Source organism: Equus asinus, chromosome 3, assembly GCF_041296235.1.
Source record: "Equus asinus isolate D_3611 breed Donkey chromosome 3, EquAss-T2T_v2, whole genome shotgun sequence".
Classification (NCBI taxonomy): domain Eukaryota; kingdom Metazoa; phylum Chordata; class Mammalia; order Perissodactyla; family Equidae; genus Equus; species Equus asinus.
This window is the reverse complement of record NC_091792.1, coordinates 159,728,606-159,748,587: the sequence shown is the minus strand read 5'-3', so window position 1 is coordinate 159,748,587 and position 19,982 is coordinate 159,728,606. Positions and strand designations below refer to the sequence as shown.

General features: G+C 41.6%; 1 protein-coding gene across 4 annotated transcripts in view; it reads left to right on the top strand.

Moving 5' to 3' along the window:
- The window catches only part of GRK4 (G protein-coupled receptor kinase 4), a 134,320-nt gene that overhangs the window by 104,595 nt on the left and 9,743 nt on the right, over positions 1–19,982 (top strand). For all 4 annotated transcript variants that reach the window (XM_014832835.3, XM_044767940.2, XM_014832837.3 and 1 more), the window contains 2 exons: positions 11,585–11,622; positions 19,134–19,223. In XM_014832835.3, the coding sequence (XP_014688321.3) occupies positions 11,585–11,622; positions 19,134–19,223 (128 nt within the window). The remainder of the gene's footprint in view (positions 1–11,584; positions 11,623–19,133; positions 19,224–19,982) is intronic.

The following is a 19,982-nucleotide window of genomic DNA, read 5'->3' as shown; positions in this document are numbered from 1 at the left end:
TCTTTCAGTTCCTTGATTAAATTTACTCCAAGATATTTTATTCTTTTTGTTGTGATTGTGAATGGGATGGTGTTCTTGAGTTCTCTTTCTGTTAGTTCGTTATTAGAGCATACAAATGCAACTGATTTATGTAAGTTGATTTTTGTACCCTGCACTTTGCTATAATTGTTGATTACTCCTAGTAGCTTTCCAATGGATTTTTTAGGGTTTTCTATATATAAGATCATGTCGTCTGCAAACAGCAAGAGTTTCACTTCTTCATTGCCTATTTGGATTCCTTTTATTTCTTTTTCTTGACTAATTGCTCTGGCCAAGACCTCCAGTACTATGTTGAATAAGAGTGGTGAGAGTGGGTACTGTTGTCTTGTTCCTGTTCTCAGAGGGATGGCTTTCAGTTTTTCCCCATTGAGTATGATGTTGGCTGTGGGTTTGTCATGTGTGGGCTTTATTATCTTGAGGTACTTTCCTTCCGTCCCAATTCTGTTCAGAGTTTTTATCATAAATGGCTGTTGGATCTTGTCAAATGCTTTCTCTGTGTCTATTGAGATGATCATGTGGTTATTATTCCTCATTTTGTTAATGTGGTGTATCACATTGATTGATTTGTGGATACTGAACCATCCCTGTGTCCCTGGTATAAATCCCACTTGACCATGGTGTATGATCTTTTTGATGTATTGTTGTATTTGGTTTGCCAATATTTTGTTGAGGATTTTTGCATCTATGTTCATTAGAAATATTGTCCTGTAATTTTCCTTCTTTGTGTTGTCCTTGTCTGGTTTTGGCATCAGGGTGATGTTGGTTTCATAGAATGTGTTAGGGAGTGCTCCACCTTCCTCAATTTTCTGGAATAGTTTGAGAAGGATAGGTATTAAATCTTCTTTGAATGTTTGGTAGAATTCTCCAGAGAAGGTGTCTGGTCCTGGACTTTTATTTTGGGGGAGGTTTTTGATTACTGCTTCAATCTCTTTACTTGTGATTGGTCTGTTCAGATTATCTATTTCTTCTTGATTCAGTTTTGGGAGGTTGTAAGAGTCTAAGAATTTATCCATTTCTTCTAGGTTGTCCAATTTGTTGGCATATAGTTTTTTGTAGTATTGTCTTATAATCTTTTGTATTTCTGTGGTTTCCATTGTAATTTCTCGTCTTTCGTTTCTGATTTTATTTATTTGAGTCTTATCTCTTTTTTCCTTAGTGAGCCTGGCTAAGGGTTTGTCAATTTTGTTTATTTTCTTGAAGAACCATCTCTTTGTCTCATTGATCCTTTTTATTGTCTTTTTTGTTTCAATTTCATATATGTCTGCTCTAATTTTTATAATTTCCCTCCTTCTACTGACTTTGGGCTTTATTTTTTCTTCTTTTTCTAGTTCTGTTATGTGTAGTTTGAGATTGCTTATTTGAGATTTTTCTTATTTGTTGAGGTGAGCCTGTATTGCAGTGAATTTCCCTCTTAGGACGCCTTTTGTTGCATCCCAAATGAGTTGGTATGGTGTGTTTTCATTTTCATTTGTCTCCAGATAATATTTGATTTCTCCTTTGATTTCTTCAATGATACGTTGGTCATTCAGTAGCATGTTGTTTAATCTCCACATCTTTGCCCCTTTCCCAGCTTTTTTCTTGTTGATTTCTAGTTTCATAGCATTATGATTGGAAATGATGCTTGATGTTATTTCAATCCTCATAAATTTATCGAGGCTTGCTTTGTTTCCCAATATATGGTCTATCCGTGAGAATGTTCCATGTGCACTTGAGAAGAATGTGTAACCTGCTGTTTTTTATGGAGTGTTCTATATATATCTATTAAGTCCATCTGATCTAGTTTTCATTTAATTCTACAATTTCCTTGTGGGCTTTCTGTCTTGTTGATCTATCCATTGGTGTTAGTAGGGTGTTGAGGTCCCCTACTATTATTATATTGTTGTTGATATCTCCTTTTAGTTTTGTTAATGGTTGCTTTATGTATTTTGGTGCTCCTGTGTTGGGTGCATATATATTTATAAGTGTTATGTCTTCTTGGTGGAGTGTCCCTTTTACCATTATATACTGCCCCTGTTTGTCTCTCTTTACCTGCTTTGTCTTGAAGTCTACTTTGTCTGATATAAGTATGGCAACACCTGCTTTCTTTTGTTCATTTTTAGCTTGGAGTATCGTCTTCCATCTGTTCACTCTGAGTCTGTGTTTGTCTTCAGGGCTGAGGTATGTTTCCTGGAGGCAGGATTTTGTTGGGTCTTGTTTTTTAAATCCATCCTGCCATTCTGTGTCTTTTGATTGCAGAAGTCAACCCATTTACATTTGGAGTGGTTATTGAAATGTAGGGGCCTAATGCTGCCATTTTATTGCTTGTTTTCCAGTTCTCCTGCATTTCCTTTGTTTCTTGTCCCGTGTATTTTGGACTACCAATTCAGTTAGGTAGCTTTCTATGCTGGTTTTCTTAGTTTTCTCCTTATTTGTAATTTGTGTCTCTGTTGTAATTATTTGTTTAGTGGTTATCATGTGGTTTGTATAAAACATCTCATAGATGAGATAGTCAATTTTCTGATAGCTTCTTATTTCCTTAGACTAAACTGATTCCATCCCTTTCCTCTGCCCTTTCTAGGTTTTTATTATCACACTTTTTTTTCTTCTTGTGTTGTGAGTTTGTGGTTAAAATGACAAGATTATATTTATACTTGGTGTTTCCCTTCCCTTTATCTTTAATGTTAAGCATTTGCTAACCTCTTGTGATGGAGAGCTGCAATTTTATGATTTTGTCTTTCTACTTATCTCCCTGCTCAAGGTTTTTTAACTCCTTCCTTTATTTCTTTTTTGCAGGTATGAGGGCCTTCCTGAGGACTTCTTGTGGGGGAGGTCTTGTGGTGATGAACTCCTTGAACTTTTGTTTATCTGGAAAAGTTTTTATTTCTCCATCATATCTGAAGGACATTTTTCTGGATAGAGTATTCTTGGCTGAAAGATTTTCTCTTTCAGAGTTTTGAATGTATCATTCTACTCTCTCCTAGCCTATAAGGTTTCTGCTGAGAAATCTGCTGACAGCCTCATAGGGCTTCCTTTGTAGGTTATTTTCTTCTGCCTTGCTGTCCTTAATATTTTTTCTTTGTCATTCACTTTTGCCAGCTTTACTACCATATGCCTTGGAGTTGGTCTTTTTACATTGATAAAGTTTGGAGATCTGTTGGCTTCTGTCACATGGATTTCTAGCTCCTTCCCCAGGTTTGGGAAGTTCTCAGCTATTATTTCTTTGAACATGCTTTCTGCTCCATTATTCTTCTCTCCTCCTTCTGAGATACCTGTAATCCTTATGTTTCATTTCCTAATTGAGTCAGATATTTCTCATAGAGTTTCTTTATTTCTTTTCAGTCTTAGTTCTCTCCCCTCCTCTATCTGAAGCGTTTCTATATTCCTATCCTCCAGACTGCTAATTCTGTCCTGCATATTATCAGCTGTACTGTTCAGGGAGTCCAGATTTTTCTTAATGTCATCCATTTTTTTTCACCTCCAACATTTCTGATTGGTTCTTCTTTGTAATATCCAGCTCTTTTGTGATGTAGCTCCTGAACTCATTGTCTATCTGTAGTCTCTTTTAACTCATTAAGTTTTTTAATGAATGTTAGCTGTTTTGAATTCTTTTTCATTTAGGTTATAGACTTCTGTGTCTTCAGGATTGTTTTCTGGGTACTGTCATTTTCCTTCTGTTCTGGAGATTTAGTATATTTTTTCATACTGATTGATGGCATGGATTTGTGCCTCTGCATAGAGACTTTGTGCTGGGTGGGTGAGGCCTCCCTACTGAGTCTGAACCCAAGTCTCTCCCTGGGGCCTCAGTGGGGTGGTGGATTTTCCCGCTGGTCCAAAGAGCAGTCATCGGGGGCTTAGGGCTGGAGTCACCTGTTTCCTCAGTCACACCAATGTGCACACCCACCCTCAGGGCCACAGCAGTGTATGAGTGATTCAGCCGGGAGAGAGTCACTTGTGGGTACTGAGCTGTCTGGGGGCTGGAGAGTTTTCACCTATCTCCACCTCCTCCCTGGGCGTAGTCCATCCACCTTCTGATGTGTAGCACCTCGGGTCTCTCAGCAACCTGAGGTGCTGTGCAAGTATTCTGCATTGATCAATGAATGTCCATTTAGTTGTAGTTTGAAGGGAGAGAGACAAAGAAAACCACTCACTTCACCATGTTGCTGACGTCACTCTGCAAACATTTTTCACAGTTTGTGGCTTGTCTTTTCATTTTCTTTATTGTGTTTTTTGAAGTGCAGAAGTTTTTAATTTTAATGAAGTCCAATTTATCAGTTATTTATTGATCATACTTTTAGTGTCATATCTGAGAAATCTTGGTTCAACCCAACATCATTAAGATTTTTGTCCTATGTTTTCTTCTAAGAGTTTTACAGTTTTATCTCTTACTTTTAAGTTTAAAATCCATTTTGAGTTAATTTTTTATTATAGCGTGGGTGGGGTAAACTCTATATCCTAGTACTATTTGTTGATACTATCATCTCTCCATTGAATTACCTTGGCACCTTTGTCAAAAACCACTTGGAGGGCCGGCCCCGTGGCCAAGTGGTTAAGTTAATGTCCTCCACTTTGGCAGCCCTGGGTTTCGCTGGTTCGGATCCTGGGCGTGGACATGGCACCGCTCATCAGGCCATGTTGAGACGACGTCCCACATGCCACAACTAGAAGGACCCACAACTAAAATAAACAGCTATGTACTGGGGGGATTTGGGGAGAAAAAGCAAAAAAAAAAAATGAAGAAGAATATTGGCAACAGTTGTTAGCTCAGGTGCCAATCTTTGAAAAACCACTTGGTTATAAATGGAGGAGTTTATTTACGGAATCTCAGTTCTAGTCCATTGGTCTATATGTCTGTTCTCCTGCCATTAACACATTATTTTGATTGCTGTAGCTTTGTAGTAAGTTTTGAAATTGGGCACTATGAAGCCTCTAACTTTATTCTTTTTTTTAAGACATTTTTGGCTATTCTTGGTCCTTTGCATTTCTATGTAAATGTTAGGATTAGCTTGTCAGTTTCTGAAAAAAGGGTCTTTTTGTCTGCTAAAGATTGCATTGAATCTCTAGATCAGTTTGGGCGTAATGGACACCTTAACCACATTCAATCTTCTGACCTATGAACAAGGGATGTCTTCCCATTTATTTAGAACATGTCTTCCCATGTTCTTTAATTTCTCTCAGCAGTGTTTTGTAGTTTTCAGTGTATAAGTCTTGCACTTTTTTTTGTTAAATTTATTCCTAAGTGTTCTACTCTTTTTGTTCAATTGTAATTGTTTTCTTAATTTCATTTTTGGATTGTTCATTGCTAGTATGTAGGAATACCACTGATTTCTGTAAAATGATCCTGTGTCCTTGCTGGGGGGGGGGTGCTCTTTATCTAGTGTGTTTATTCAGATGGCCTTTTGAAGTGGATGCCTCAGCAATCAAAGATTAAGTCAGGCACTTACATTACAAAAAAAGAAAAACCAACTGTCAAGGCTTATACCACATCCACAAACTGAAAGCGATTGTGGAATCTAGGCTAATTATTTATGGTTTTATCAAATTCTGAAAGATAATCTGCTTGTCCTGAAATTAACTCCAGGTGGCTTGTACAGTGTTCTGGCCAGGTGTTTTTCTGACACTATACTTAACAATCATGGCGTCTTTCAGGACTTCTGAGTGGATTTGGATACTTTGCACTACTCATGGGAGTCAGGACTGAGCTGACAGGTAGCTTTTTGAATGGTCAGGAAATAACTTCTTTTGATTCTGAAGGAGCAACATTATGTAGTGAGTGGAGATGTGTAATTCAAAATGATTAGACTGGCTTCTGGGAAGTTTTGGGGGTTTTTTGTGTATGTGTGAGGAAGATTGGCCCTGAGCTAACATCTGTGCCAATCATCCCCTATTTAACGTGGGATGCTGTCACAGCGTAGCTTTACAAATGGTGCTGGGTCTATGCCCAGGATCCAAACCTGTGAGCCCGGGCTACTGAAGTGGAGCGTGCAAACTTAACCACTACACCACTGGGCTCGCCCTGAGTTTTGGGTTTTTTAAGATATAAAATTATTTAAAACCAAAGCTCCCTGCCTCCTGCCCTCTTAGAAGAGAAAGGACACAATCTGTTACTTCAGGAGTAGTAGATGTGTTTAGTGTAATGTCTCATGCTACCAGTTTTCTGAAAACAGCTTGTCCCTGGAGACTGTTGAGGTCATGAATTTACCATGAGCTGGGTGTCCACATGTGGTTAGAGAGAGCAATTGTTAATGTTAACAACCGAAAGTAATTGCTCAACCAGGATCATTTCTACAGAGTTTGAGTTCATAATGATGGACAAATTAAACTTACGATACATGCCTTTTACTTAGTTTCCATGTATCACTGTATTTAAAGAAAACTATTCACTATGATATGAATAAGAAAAAATGCTGCTAGCTATGGTCAATATATATACTAATAACATTTATTTGTAGAACACATAACATTTACAGAGCACTTTGACATACGTTGTCATTTTGTTACTGAATACAAACACAGGTTCGTTTACCTGCCACACAGGAGGGAGCCAAAAACTGGAATGCCAGGCTTGTGGCAAGGAAAGAGGTTTATTTTGGGTGGCATCAGCCAAGAGACAGGGATAAGCACTCAGATCTGTCTTGCTGAGAAACGAGAGGCAAGGAGTTTTAAAGGTTGTGAGGAATGTGACTATGTGCAGGGAGAGGCCTGGCGAGATGAGGGAATCTGCAGGTGAGTGTCCCTGGTTGTCTGCTTCCGTGATGGATGGTGGATTCCAGGGCTGGGAACCCAAGGAGTTGGAGTCTGGGAAACTTTAGTTTCTTGATATCCTCTGGATGTCTGTTTTCCTGCAATAAACTTCAAGGCCCCATAATTAGCCAAGACTTCAGTGTGAGGCCACCTGGATTTTAACAGTTTGTAACTTCTATGTGCCTTGTGCAGGAGGAGGTGAGTGATCTAATCTCAACACTAGTTTCCTGCATCTGTGAAGCTCATGGATACAAGGTTAAAGAAACCGATATTTACATGTGATGTAACTAAAAAAGCAGGGAAAGGGGATGGGTGCTTTTGGTTTTAACTCCATATATGCTGGGATTAACGTAGGGGAACCGATATCAGGGCCAATAGCAATTTCATCTTGCCAACAGTCTTGTGAGGTAAGTATCACATCCGTTTACAGATAAGAGAGATTGTCTCTTGTCACCTTCCTAGTGAGCAATGGATACGAACAAGGTCTCGAGGTCTTGTGTTCTGTCTTCAGGACACTTTTTCCCATAACAGGAGGGGAAACCTGAGGCTTTTCTTGGCAGTTTTGTTGGATTGTTACATTTCCAAAGAAAGTTGACTCTTTCTTTATTAACACAATGCGAAGCATGAAATTTCCACCGGTCTGGAATGCTATAGTTGGAAATAATTAAGAGAAGATATCATTAGAAATTTCCTAAGGGAGATGGATGTTTAGCTGTGCATTGGATCTCTTTTTCTAGGGGATGAATTGTGGATTAAAAGCAGATGACATCTCCCCCACTGTAAAAAGGAGAAGGGAGTTGGTGTGTAATAGATTGATGGTGAGAAGCAAGTGATTTGTATCTATAACTTTTTCAGTAGTCAGTTGGGCCATAACAGGCCATTAGACAGTACAGATTATTGTTATCACATTAGATTTATCTGTAGCTAAAAGGTTCCTTCATTCATTCCAGAAATATATATTGAGCCCCAGGTGTATACATGCTCCTGAGCTGTGTGCTGGAAGCACACTCTTGGCAACAGATCATATTTTGAGGTCTTTGTCCTCAGGAAGCTTATAACCTAGAGTCCAGAAGAACAGTGTGCAAGTGAACCTGTAACTGGAAATATAGTTACCATTTACAAGTGCTTCAAAGGATAATGTCTTCTGTTTTCTACCCTTTTTGAAACAGAGAAGTTAATTTATTTAAAGAATGGTGAGTTTTACTGTTTATAAGAACTGTTAATCTGTATATGACCCACATTCCTCCAGATTGGAAATTGCTACCTCTTGGTAGCTAGTTCTCTGAAAACAACAGTAGCTGAACAAGCCCATTTGCTGGCATTTCTCTTAGGCAGGTCTGCCTTTCTGGACAGGGCCACTGATTGACTTGGACCTCAGAGTCTTGGCCTGAGACTGGTGAGCCATATTTTCTTGGAGAATTTGTGAGGGAACACTTGGGAGTGAGCCAAAGGGATTTTTGCCTTTGTTCCCTTGCCCTGCCCCTCCCCCTGTGTTGAGGGGCCTGGAGCTGGTGGATTGAATGAACAGCCTGCAGATTATGACCTGATGAATGAGGGACAAGCCACCCACGTGGAGTCAGCAGGTAGCTCCCTCAGCATCAGCTGAGCTCCCACTTTTGAGGAAGTGAAACGCATGGGTCGTTTTGGTTGAAGGTGCAGTTTCAATGCACGCACAGAGAGGAAGTAGAGTCACCAGATTTATTACTTACAGATCCCAGAACAGAGTGGGGCAATGCAATGAGCAGGTGACGAGCCAGCAGGAGACAGAAAGCAGGGGAGTAAGTACATATTACTTATAAGGTGGTTGGGGCGGAGGTCACTAACTTTTTGTGGGCTCAACTCTAAGTGGTCATTTTAAAAGGTGCCCCAGGAAAAGCAAAATGGGAATTTATGGTGGGCACCCTAAGCTCAGGGCCTTCTCTAAACGTCCAGACTCAGTGCGAGCAGGTTGTCACACTGTAAAATGCCCAAGCAGCAGTTCAGAATGGCTGTTTTCTCATCACACGCCCACACCCCCATCAAGAACATTGCTCCTGATGCCTTTGGTTAGAACAGAGCTAATTTTCAAGGCTAGGGTCTTGAAGTTCTAGTTAAGCCAGAGTTCTGGGACCTTCAACTGTGGCTCTGCCAGCCCATGTTTTCTCTTTACCCTACTCCAGAATCGTGCCCAGCAGGCTGTTCCCGTTGTCTTCTCTGTCTGTGCATGGTCTTTCTCCCCAGGAGGGGCTGACAGCAGAATACAGAGAGGCAGCAGGAGAAAGCAGACTCGCTGGGATGCGGGAGGAGCAGGCAGTCTCCAGAAATCATCTTCAGTTTTACCATCTCAGGATAATTCAGGACCTGGAGCAGTTGGGAAATGGGATACAGATGGGAAAGTACTTTTTTATCAAGAAGAGGAGAGGCATGAAGCCCAGCAATGAGCTTCTGGCAGGACATGGAGGTACAAGATGAGTTCAACGCCCTGTGAGCACAACAGAGCACATCCAGGTTGCACCAGGTCAGCAGGCTCTCTCGCGGGAGGAGTTACCAAAAAGCCGGAAGACATCCTTACTTCCTTTTATCCTCAGCTTCGGTCAGACCCTCCTGTACATGCTGAACGTCGTTTGTCTTCTTGTTTTCAGATTAAGATTAGATCATCCCTTTTCAACCCGAAAGGAGATGAAAAGATCACCTAGGAAACTCCTTCACCTGACAGTTGAGGAAACCAAGCCCCAGGGGCTGAGTGACCTGTGCAGTGATGAGGCCGCGGCCAGTGTCCTCTCCACATAGCGCCCTGGGCCCAGACTTGCGGATGGCGTGGAGGGAACGACTGGGTTGATTAAAAGCCTGAAGAGAGAGTTTTTGATGGAAGGTTCAAGAGATGACAACACTTTGTAGCCTAAAGCTGCGATGCTTGTTTACGCCTACATATCCACTGTGCGGTGTGTGCGGTGGGCCATGAGCAAGGGTGGCTTTGGCGTCTGTCCCAGCTGGTTGTTTAGCATCTCTGGGACCCACTTCACTTTGCTGCACCCCAAGAGCAGCACTTTATCTATAGCTGTTCCACAGAGGTTTTGTGACAGTTATAGGAGATGGTGTACCTAGAATGCTGAAGCACAAGTCTCGTCCTATGGTGAGCATCCCATAGATGTTAGCTGATATCACTACTGCTACTATCATTATTTTGTGTACTGTATCCAATGCGTGTCCTTTCAGAACAAGGTGACCAGCAGTGGATGGTGACAGCTGAGTGTAGAGCTGGAGGGAGTTGTTTAGGGCACACTTTAAAGAACAGGGAATCCTGAGGACCAGGCAAAAATGCAGGGTCCGAGTCAGTAGGTCTTGGGTTGGGCCCACGATTTGCACTCTGTCCAGCCCCGCAGTGACACTGGCCCACACTCTGAGCAGCGAGCAGCGAGGCTTTAGGAAGTCTGATGAGACAAATCTAAAGATAGGTGGGCAGGTGTTCTGTTGATGTTGAGCATGACTGCGTAATGGAGGAGGCTGTGCAAGTTCCTTGTCAAGGAGGGTTGCTTTATTTTTAATAACATTATTAGGATTCTTTTTAATACAGAAAAGAATGAAGGAAAAAACAAAAATGGTCAACATCTCATCCAGGTAATGCAGGCGCCTGTGCACACGGCCAGAAAAGGCAAACACAGAAGGCACCCATCCGTAGCCCTCCGCCGCCAGTCCCTCTCTCCGTGGAGACTTTTAACACAGTGGCATGGGTGTCTTTCCAGAAAACGATTCTACACAGCTACCCATGCATGTGTTCACCTCTCTGAGCTACTGAGCAGGATCGATTGCCATCGCTTCCTGGGAGCCTGGTTTTGCACTAACTGCAGCTGTGGTGTGCTGGGGAGCACTCAGTTTAGCTTGTTCTTGGTTTTGCGAGAGCTGTCTTTCCAGACCATTCCCGAGCCCATCCTCCTGCTCTTTGTTGTTTCCGCGTTGTCTGTTTCAGTGCTTATCTGGCTTCAGTTCCCTCTGTAGGTTCTAGTGACGTGACCGCGGATTGAGGGGTGATGCTCAGGGCAGATGGATCGTTGTGATAGGATCACACTTGAAATCAAAGTTAAATACAGATCCTTTGAAAAATAATTGTCCTTTTCTCTAAGGGGAAAAACAAATAGTTTGAGCTATTACAATTGAATATTTTAGTCTGTGGTGATGTACTTTTATTCAAAGTTTGTGGTCCCCCTCTACCTTCACGATGAGCTGCGAGTGGCGGTTGCTGAGGTTGACTATGTGCTGCTGCTGTGAGGCCTGAGCTCGCCGGAAGCCGCGCAGCCGGGAAGTGGGCCGGTGTTGATCACTCTGCTTTACACGCGAGGACACTGAGGCTTAGACAGGGAAAGTCACACAGCTGAAAAGTAGCAGAGCCAGAATTCGAATCCATGTCTGTCTCAGCCCCAAAACTGAGTTCTTCTAGTGTGGGAAATTTTCAGTTGTTGACATTTTGAAAAGCATATTAATGATAAGAAAAATTGAACCAAGTTTATTAAGGACTAATTCCTTACTACTGGGCTGCACATTTCGTCACTGAAATGTCTTCACTGAAATCTGTTTACCTATGCAAAGCAGTTCGTTTTACACTGTCGTCATGATGTACGTTGCCTGTTGAAATGGATCCTTTGAAGAATCCGTGTCCTTGCACGTGATGACTGAAACCTGTGGTGACTGGAGGGCTCCTAAGTTGATCCACAGCGGGTGGCTTTGTTATCTGCCGTTATTGCTGTTGCTCACAGCAGAGACATCTGTGGTTACTTCTGCAGGCTGCTGATGAATTGCAGTGTCAACTTCTGAATAATTGAGCTTTTTGTTGTTGTTTCTTCCTTTGTAGAGATTTAAAGCCTGAGAATATTCTCCTCGATGATCATGGTAAGTGACTGAGCCTTTCACGTCTAAAGCATAGACTTTGTTAACAGGAACTTGGATGTAGAAAGTTAATGTGGACTTAGCTGGTTAATGCAGAATAGAAACAACAACAAATAGAGAAACTCTCTGGTACGTGTTCATTAAAAAATATAACGTAGATAACGTTGTCATTCCCCTGTATTTAGGCAAGAAGCAGATGGTCATAATTTTCAGTTAATAATTGAGTTTTAGAAGCATATTAAAGTAAACTCAAAAGAAGAACATTTTTCTCTCTCCTGTTTCTTGCCGTTGACTCACATCTTGCTTTACTTCTTAGATGTGTATTTCCATGCCCTCCTGAACCATGGCGTGCTGCTCTCTGTGCTGGCCTCTTTTAGAAGAGCATTTGTCACAGAGCAGGAACACGGGTTGCTGCATGAGCTCTCTTTTGACTGGCAGTTTGGGACCCTGTAATAATGGCCCTTTGGGGCTAGCTCTTTGTCAGCAGCACAGGTGCCCACTCAGACCTTGGTTCTCTGGGTGCCGACTGCACAAGAGAATATAAGACTTGTTGCCACACCTGCTCTAGCTGGTGTATTAACAAGTAACCACATAAGCAATATTTGGAGGGAACTTTTTTCAGGTGACTTTTTTGGTTGTTTGAGAAGTCTTACAGTCCAGTGGAGAGCGTGAGACCAGGCCAAGATGACTCCAGTAAAGAAGAAGAGGGCGGTGTTTAAGACAATGCATCCTGAAGGCAAACATGGGGTACTTTTAATGCAAAGACCTCTTTTATACAGACTCTGCCAAGCTTTCCTGCTTGTTATCTAATTGATGCATGAACCAGCCACCCTGGGAGGAAGGTAATGAATCCTTACTTTATCAAGGGAAGTACCAAGATTGGAAGTATCTTGCCCAAAGGCATGTTCATAGCTTCTGGCTCTTACCGAGAATAGTTCAATTTAGGAATATAGTATATAGTTCTATATATTTGGGTCTCCTTTAATTTCTCTCAATATCACTTTGTGGTTTTCATTGTAAAGGTCTTTTTTTACAAAAGGTAACGTGTTTTTGTTATTTGATGTTTTTTAGCGCTATTGTTTTTAAAACTTCACTTTCTATTTGCCTGTTGCTGATGTTTAGAAATAGAATTTCTTCTATTACTTACATTTTGTAATAGTGTCTGATACATTGTTACAATTTATGAACCAATATTGGTACATTAGTATTAACTGAAGTCCATAGTTTACCTTGGGGTTCACCCTTTGTGTTGTGCATTCTGTGGGTCTTGACAAATGTGTACTAATGATGTATGCATCACACAGAATAGTTTCACTTCCCTCAAAGTCCTGTGTGCATCACTTATTTGTGACTTTCCCTCCCCGCGAACGCTGGCAACCACTGATCTTTTTAATCTTCTCATAGTTTTGCCTCGTCTAAAATGTCATCTAATCTTTTCTGATTGGCTTCTTTCACTTAGTAATACGCATTTAAATTTCCTCCATGTCTTTTCACGATTTGATAGCTCGTTTCTTTTTAGCACTGAAAAATATTCCATTGTCTGGATGGTCCACAGTTTGTTTATCCATTCCCCTTCTGAAGGACATCTCGGTTGCTTTTGTTTTTTTGGAGGAAGATTGGCCCTGAGCTAACATCTGCTGCCAATCCTCCTCTTTTTGCTGAGGAAGACTGACCCTGAGCCAACATCCGTGCCCATCTTCCTCTCCTTTACATGTGGGACGCCTACCACAGCATGGCGTGCCAAGCGGTGTCATGTCCACACCCAGGATCTGAACCGGCGAACCCTGGGCCGCCGAAGCGGAACATGTGAACTTAACTGCTGTGCCACTGGGCCAGCCCCTTGGTTGCTTTTAAGTTTCAGCAGTTATGAATAAAGATGCTATAAAATATCTGTGTGCAGGTTTTTGTATAAACATAAGTTTTCAATTCCTTTGAATATATATCAAGGAGTAGGATAGCTGGATCATATGGTAAGAGTATGTTTAGTTTTGTAAGAAACTGCCAAACTGTCTTCCAAGGTGGCTGTACCATTTTGCATTCCCACCAGCAATGAATGAGAGTTCCTGTTGTTCCACATTCTTGTCAGCATTTGCTGTTATCTGTGTTTTGAACTTTAGCCATTTTAGAATGTCGGTGTGGAGTGGTACTTCTCTGTTGTTTTAATTTGCAATTCCCTAATGACATATGATGTGGAGCATCTTTTCATAGGCTGACTTGTCATCTGTATATCTTCATTGTGAGGTGTCTGTTCGGGTCTTTGGCCCATTTTTTAATTGGGTTGTCATTTCTTACTGTTGACTTTTAAGAGTTCTTTGTATATTTTTGATACCAGTCCTTTATCAGATAAATGTTTCAGAAAGATTTTCTCCCAGTCTGTGGTTTGTCTTTCATTCTCTTAGTAGTATCTTTCACAGAGAAGGTGTTTTTAATTTTGATGAAGTCCATCTTAATTTTTTCTTTCATGGATTGTGCTTTTGGTTACAATCACAATTCACTTTATATCCAGTGAACTTGTTAAATTCACTTAATTCTAAAAGTTTGTAGATTCTTTGAGATTTTCTACATACACCATCCTGCCATCTGCAGATGACTGTTTTACGTCTGCCTTCCTGCTTCTTAAGGCTTTTGTTTCTTTTTCTGGCCTTGTGACACTGGGTGGGACTTTCAGTACAACGTTGACTAGAAGTGGAAATAGTGGGCATCCTTTCTTGTTCCTGATCTCAGGAGTCATCTTTCAATGTATCAACATTAAGTATGAAATTTGCTGTAGTATTTTTGTAGGAATTCTTTATCAGATTTAGGAATTTTCCTTTTTTAAAAAATAATGAATGCTGTTGAATTTTGTCAGTGCTTTTTTTTAATCAAGGTGATTATATGATACACTTTTTCTGTTAATATAGTTAATTCACCAATTAATTTTCAAACATTAAACTAACCTTTCATTCCTAAAATAAATCCGACTTGGGCATAATGTATTATCTTTTACCTAGATTGCTAGATTCTGTTTCCTGATATTTGAGGAGGAAGCTGGTTCTGTTTTTGAGGTCCTTGATCCCCAAGTTTGCCTCTTCCATGCGCTCGAATGACAGAATCTGTGCTGGTGTCTCTGCCCCAGAAGCTCTCTCCAGGGCTCCGATCTCGACTCTCAGCCTCCAGCTGCTCCAGCCTCAGTTAGAGTCCAGGTGGCAGCACCTGGAAGGTCTCCATGAGGGTCCCCCACCCCCGTCAGCAGCCTCACGTTTGACTGGGGTTTGCAGTTGCTTCTGAGGAAAACACCTCTGCCCCTCGTCAGCTCACCTCTGTGCTTTTCCTGCTCAGAAGGTTTAGTCCATCTGGTCTAGTCACTGCCAGCGCTCACTGCTGCCTTTAAAGTGTGACTTTTGTGATTTGCCAGGCTCTTCTCATTGTGGGCAGCCGTAGCGTGGGCCCGCCTCGCCCTTCTCCACCCCGCCCAGAGGCAGGAGCCCAGCACCATTTCTGTGGGAGTTGCTGCCTTACCTGTTCCTATACACCACGGACTTGGCCACATTCCAGTTAAGAATAGAAAGGAATGACAAAACTGGGTTTTGCTTTGCTTGATTTCAGGGGACTTTTAATTTTCTTTTCTTCTAGTTTTTCTACTCTTAATTTTTAAAAACATACTCCTGGCTATACTTTAGTTTCTATGATTTAAACAGCACAATTGATTTTAGGATTTTTACTATCATGCAGTTAAAATTCCTAAGAACTAATTTCCACCAGTAAGCCATAGAACATCAGAGTAACATGATTGTCTGTGTAAATACTTCTTTTCCCTTCTTGACCGCCTATTAGTTTTTCTGTTTTCATAAATCAGAACTTGACATTTGTGGTGGAATTAGGTAAAAAAAAAAATGTTAATTATCATCTGTTCTAGGTTGTGAGGTTCATTTACCATTTGTCCATCCTAAATATGGCAGCACTCTTTTTTGCAAACTTATAAATTAAGAAGGACATGGTTTATGAGATGCAGCTGGGGTTTGAGATAACAAAGGAAACTGAGACATGCTTATATTTTCTAAAGAAGAGGCCTCAGTTTTATGGAATAGATATATTCCTAAAAAATGGGATAAATAGTTTTTGTAAAAACAAGTACCATTTTATTATTGATAATCATTTTAAAGGAAATCCTGTATATCATATTCTTCTATCTATAAAATAAAGATAAGGATATTATTATTATTTTCTTTGCTGAGGAAGATTTGCCCTGAGCTAACATCTGTTGCCAATCTTCCTCTATTTTGTATGTCAGCCACCACCACAGCATGGCCACTGACAGACGACTGGTGTGGGTCCAGGCCCGGGAACTGAAGCTGGGCTGCTGAGCGGAGTGCACCAAACTTAATCACTAGGCTGCCAGGGCTGGCCCCAAGAATACTATTGTTTTTAACATAAACACAATACTATTATTATATCTTAAAGTATTTAATGATTCCTTAATATCACCTAATATCCCATTGGCTTTAAATCTTCCTTAATTATTTCATAAATGTTTTTATAGTTGCGTATTGAATATTCAACCAAGTCCACATTACATTTGTTGATATATTGTTGAGTCTTTTTTAGCTTCATAGGTTCCTCCTCCCTGCTTCTTTTTGTCATTTGGTTGTTTGTGAAACGAGGTGTTATGGGCCAAGTTGTGTCCCTCTAAAATTGATGTGAGGCCTAACCCCCAGTACCTCAGAATGTTATGCATTAGGAGATAAGGTCCTTAAAGATATCAGTAGAGTTAAATGAGGTCATTGGGGTGGGCCCTGATCCAATATGACCGATGTCCTTATAAGAGGAGATTAGGACATAGGTGGATGTGAGGACCCCGGGAGAGGGTAATCATCTACATGCCAAAGAGGGAGGCCAACCCTTCCAACACCTTGACCTTGGGCCTCCAGCCTCTAGGACCATGACAGAATAAATTTCTGTTGTTTAAGGCCCCCTGCCTGTGGCACTTTGTTATGGCAGCCTAGCAGATGACTATGCAGACATTTGTCCTGTGGATTTTCCCATGTTCTAGATTTGGCTGGGTTTAATGTATTCCGTCTCCTGTGTTTTTCCTGTGGATAGATCTGAAGGCTGGAATAGGTCCAGGTTTGAGTGTTGGTGTGCATACTTTGTGTGTACTTCCTATTACGTTACACCAGGAGGCATATGATGGCTGAATATCTCTTGTGGTGTTCAGATTGAGCAGTGGTTGTGAATGTTGTCAGCCTGATCCATCTATTATTCAGTTCCTTCCAGCCTCTCACTTAATGTCTTAAGGATTGATATTGAGGTAGATCATTTCACTGGGATTGTAAAATGATGATAGTCTAATTCTGTCATTTCCTTTGCACTTATTTGTACAAAAAAAGAACTTTGCTTTAGGAAAAGCAGGTAAAATACTTGAATACTTCCCTTTCTTCCCACTTTTCAGAATATTGTGTTAGTTCTCTATCATTCTCCAAGATGACCAATGAGGCTTTTGTTTTTCTCCATCTTGGTATCATTATGAACTTGTGGGTTTTTACACTTTGGTGTATTTTAATCCACTGGAGTCATTCTTCCTTTCAGTGTTGGGATTGTCCTGTCTTTGGCCAGTGGACATCAGTCGTCTTGAAGAACTTCCTTGTTTCATGCTGGGGTCAGATATCCCGGGATTATCTTGCACGTGTCCTGACTGAGACTTGGCATCAGCTATTTCTCCAAGGGGCCCTGGTCCTCTGTGTGGAAAGCGACATCATGAGACCATAGTGTGGGCGCCATGGTGCTCATTGATGCTGTGGGTCGTTCTTCCTCAGCCTTTTCAGTGGACAGAGAAAAAATCGATTGTTTGAAGAAAATATCCATCATGGATTCATATTGATATTTCCAATTCTCATTTAACTTCTTCATTTCACGTTTGTGTTTTTTCTCTTCATACTGAAAATATTAGTTCCTAATGACATTAACATAATTACAGTATTTTTCTCCACTTTGCTTTTTAAATCTATAACAGAGATCAATCTACAACACAAAATGGAGATCTTCTTCATTCCCTTGTCTGGCTGCCTGCAGATAAACTGGCTTGGTTTGCCCAGTCCCCCCGATAGATCGCAGGCTGTTCCCAGTCCCCAGGTAGATCGCAGGCTGTCCCCGTCTTTCGCTGTTTCAGTTAGTGCTGCAGTGCACAGCCTTGTGCACGTGTCATTTCTTGTTTCTCTAGTGTATCCTTGGGATGACTCCCAGAAGTGGGAGTGCTAGGCTAAAGGATAGGTTCTCGTGCAGTTTTGCCAGACGTTGCCAGATTCTTCTCGAGGGCCCTGTGCTGATTTGTATTCCCACCAGCACTGTGTGAGAGCCCCTGCTTCCCCGCAGCCCCGCCAACTGACTGTGCTCTCAAACTTTCAATTTTTGTCAGTTTATCAGTGATTTTTACTTTTCATTTCTCAGTTTAAAACATTACTTTTTAGAAGAAAAATAAGACATAGATATTTAAAATTTCACGACATGCCAGTACTCTACTTAAACATAAAACACATAAAAGCTGCATTATTGAGAGACTCTTTCTGTTTCAAAGGAAACCAAGCCATAGTACTAAATGGCAGGACTGGGACTCAACACCAGGCCGTGTGGCCCCAGAATCTGCACTAACCCCCGCCCCTCCTGCCTCCCCCGGCATGGACGTGCGACCGGGACACAGCACGATTCATAATGTGGCGGAGGCTGTCAGAGGCCCGTCGGAAGTAGGATGTAGACTGTTTTAAATGACTTCAGTGCTTGAAGGCGTGTTGCGTATGTTTCGTATTCAGACAGTAGCTACTGTTGATTCATTCGTTTCTTTGATAAATATTTATTGAGCACCTACTGCATGCCAGGTACTGTGTTAGAAGCTGGGGACACAGTGGTGAAGAAGTTGCACAGGGTGTCCATCTCCGGGGTGGGTTTATCCTTCTAGACTCTCAAAAGAATGTTTTCTATAATTGGTTATTTTCATAAGGAATTTAATAACTATTTAAACCTTCCTGTGTAAAGGCATTAGCATAACACAGTTTTTAAGTGAAGTTCCTTAATTGTATTTACTATTTCCTGCCTCCGTTACCATTTGTTCAGAGAAGAACTTCATGTTATTTGTCTGTTGTTGTCTCTGGATATAAGCACGCTGGCATTCTGACAGTGTTTATTTGCTGTTTTGTAGTTGATGTAGCATCCATTATAGTTTTTTTATGTATCTGGTAGTTATATAGAAATAAAATAATAAATGCAATGCTTCTGTCTTATCAAATGGTTGTCTGCGGTTAAAGGGCTTCCTGACCAATAGCCAGATGTCAATCTAATTTCTCGCTGTTAGTGGAACTGAATGCACTGTCTAATATTTTACCAACTGTGGAAAAGTTAGATGTAATCTGAGATTTAAATGTTTATGAGTATGAATTGCTATGATTTCCATCCATGGTTTTTAGAGTTTTTTCCCCATTTTTTATTGTTGTTAAAGTGTCAGCCCGTCCCCCTGTGATTTGTGTAATGTGTTTGAACACACACAGGACACATCCGGATTTCAGATCTTGGTTTAGCCGTGGAGATCCCAGAAGGGGAGACAACTCGAGGAAGAGTTGGAACAGTTGGCTACATGGGTGCGTAAAAGACCACTGCAGCGGTCCTTGCTTTCTCTCTAGATGTCCGAGTCCTCAGAACAGCGAGGAATGAAAATGCGAATGCACCTGGGGATCAGGTCTAAGGTAGATAAGCGGGGCGGGGGGTTGAAGTTTGTGCCCAGCCAGGGTTGGAAACTGCAGGAGTCTTGCAGTCCACCCTCCTCTTACAGACGGGCCTGCAGCCTGCGGAAGTCATGCAGCTGAGTGCAGGCAGGCAGGACAGGCCAGCAGGTCTCCACACCCTCACGCTGCCACCCTCTGTACACTCTGGCCTTGCAGATCCCTTGGGAAATCGTTGTTCCCTGCTTATGCTGAAGCCTCTGTGAATGGGAGGCTCTGGGCTTGGGTCAGCTCCCGAGGAATAACCTCACAGCTCCTGGCCCAACAGCGCTAGCCGGACCCAGGGCTGGCCTCTGATGTGAGGGTGAATGAGGGCCTCTGCAGAGTTCTGCAGTACACCCCATGGCCCACTGTGTCTGCTGTCACCTGCTGCTGGGGGCCTTGACTATGTTGGGAATGGATGGCCAATACCCTTAGGGTGCCCATGGGCGTGGCTCTGCATGTTTGGAGGGTACACCCTCTTCAGGAGGCGGGGTCTTCCCTAGGGCACCATTTTCCCCATGTTAGTTACTCTGTGGCGATTCATTTCATGCTCTGTGAATAGTACAAACTGTTTCTAATAAGAGCTTTATTGAAATACAATTCTCATACCATAAAGTCCCCCAATCTGAAGCGTAC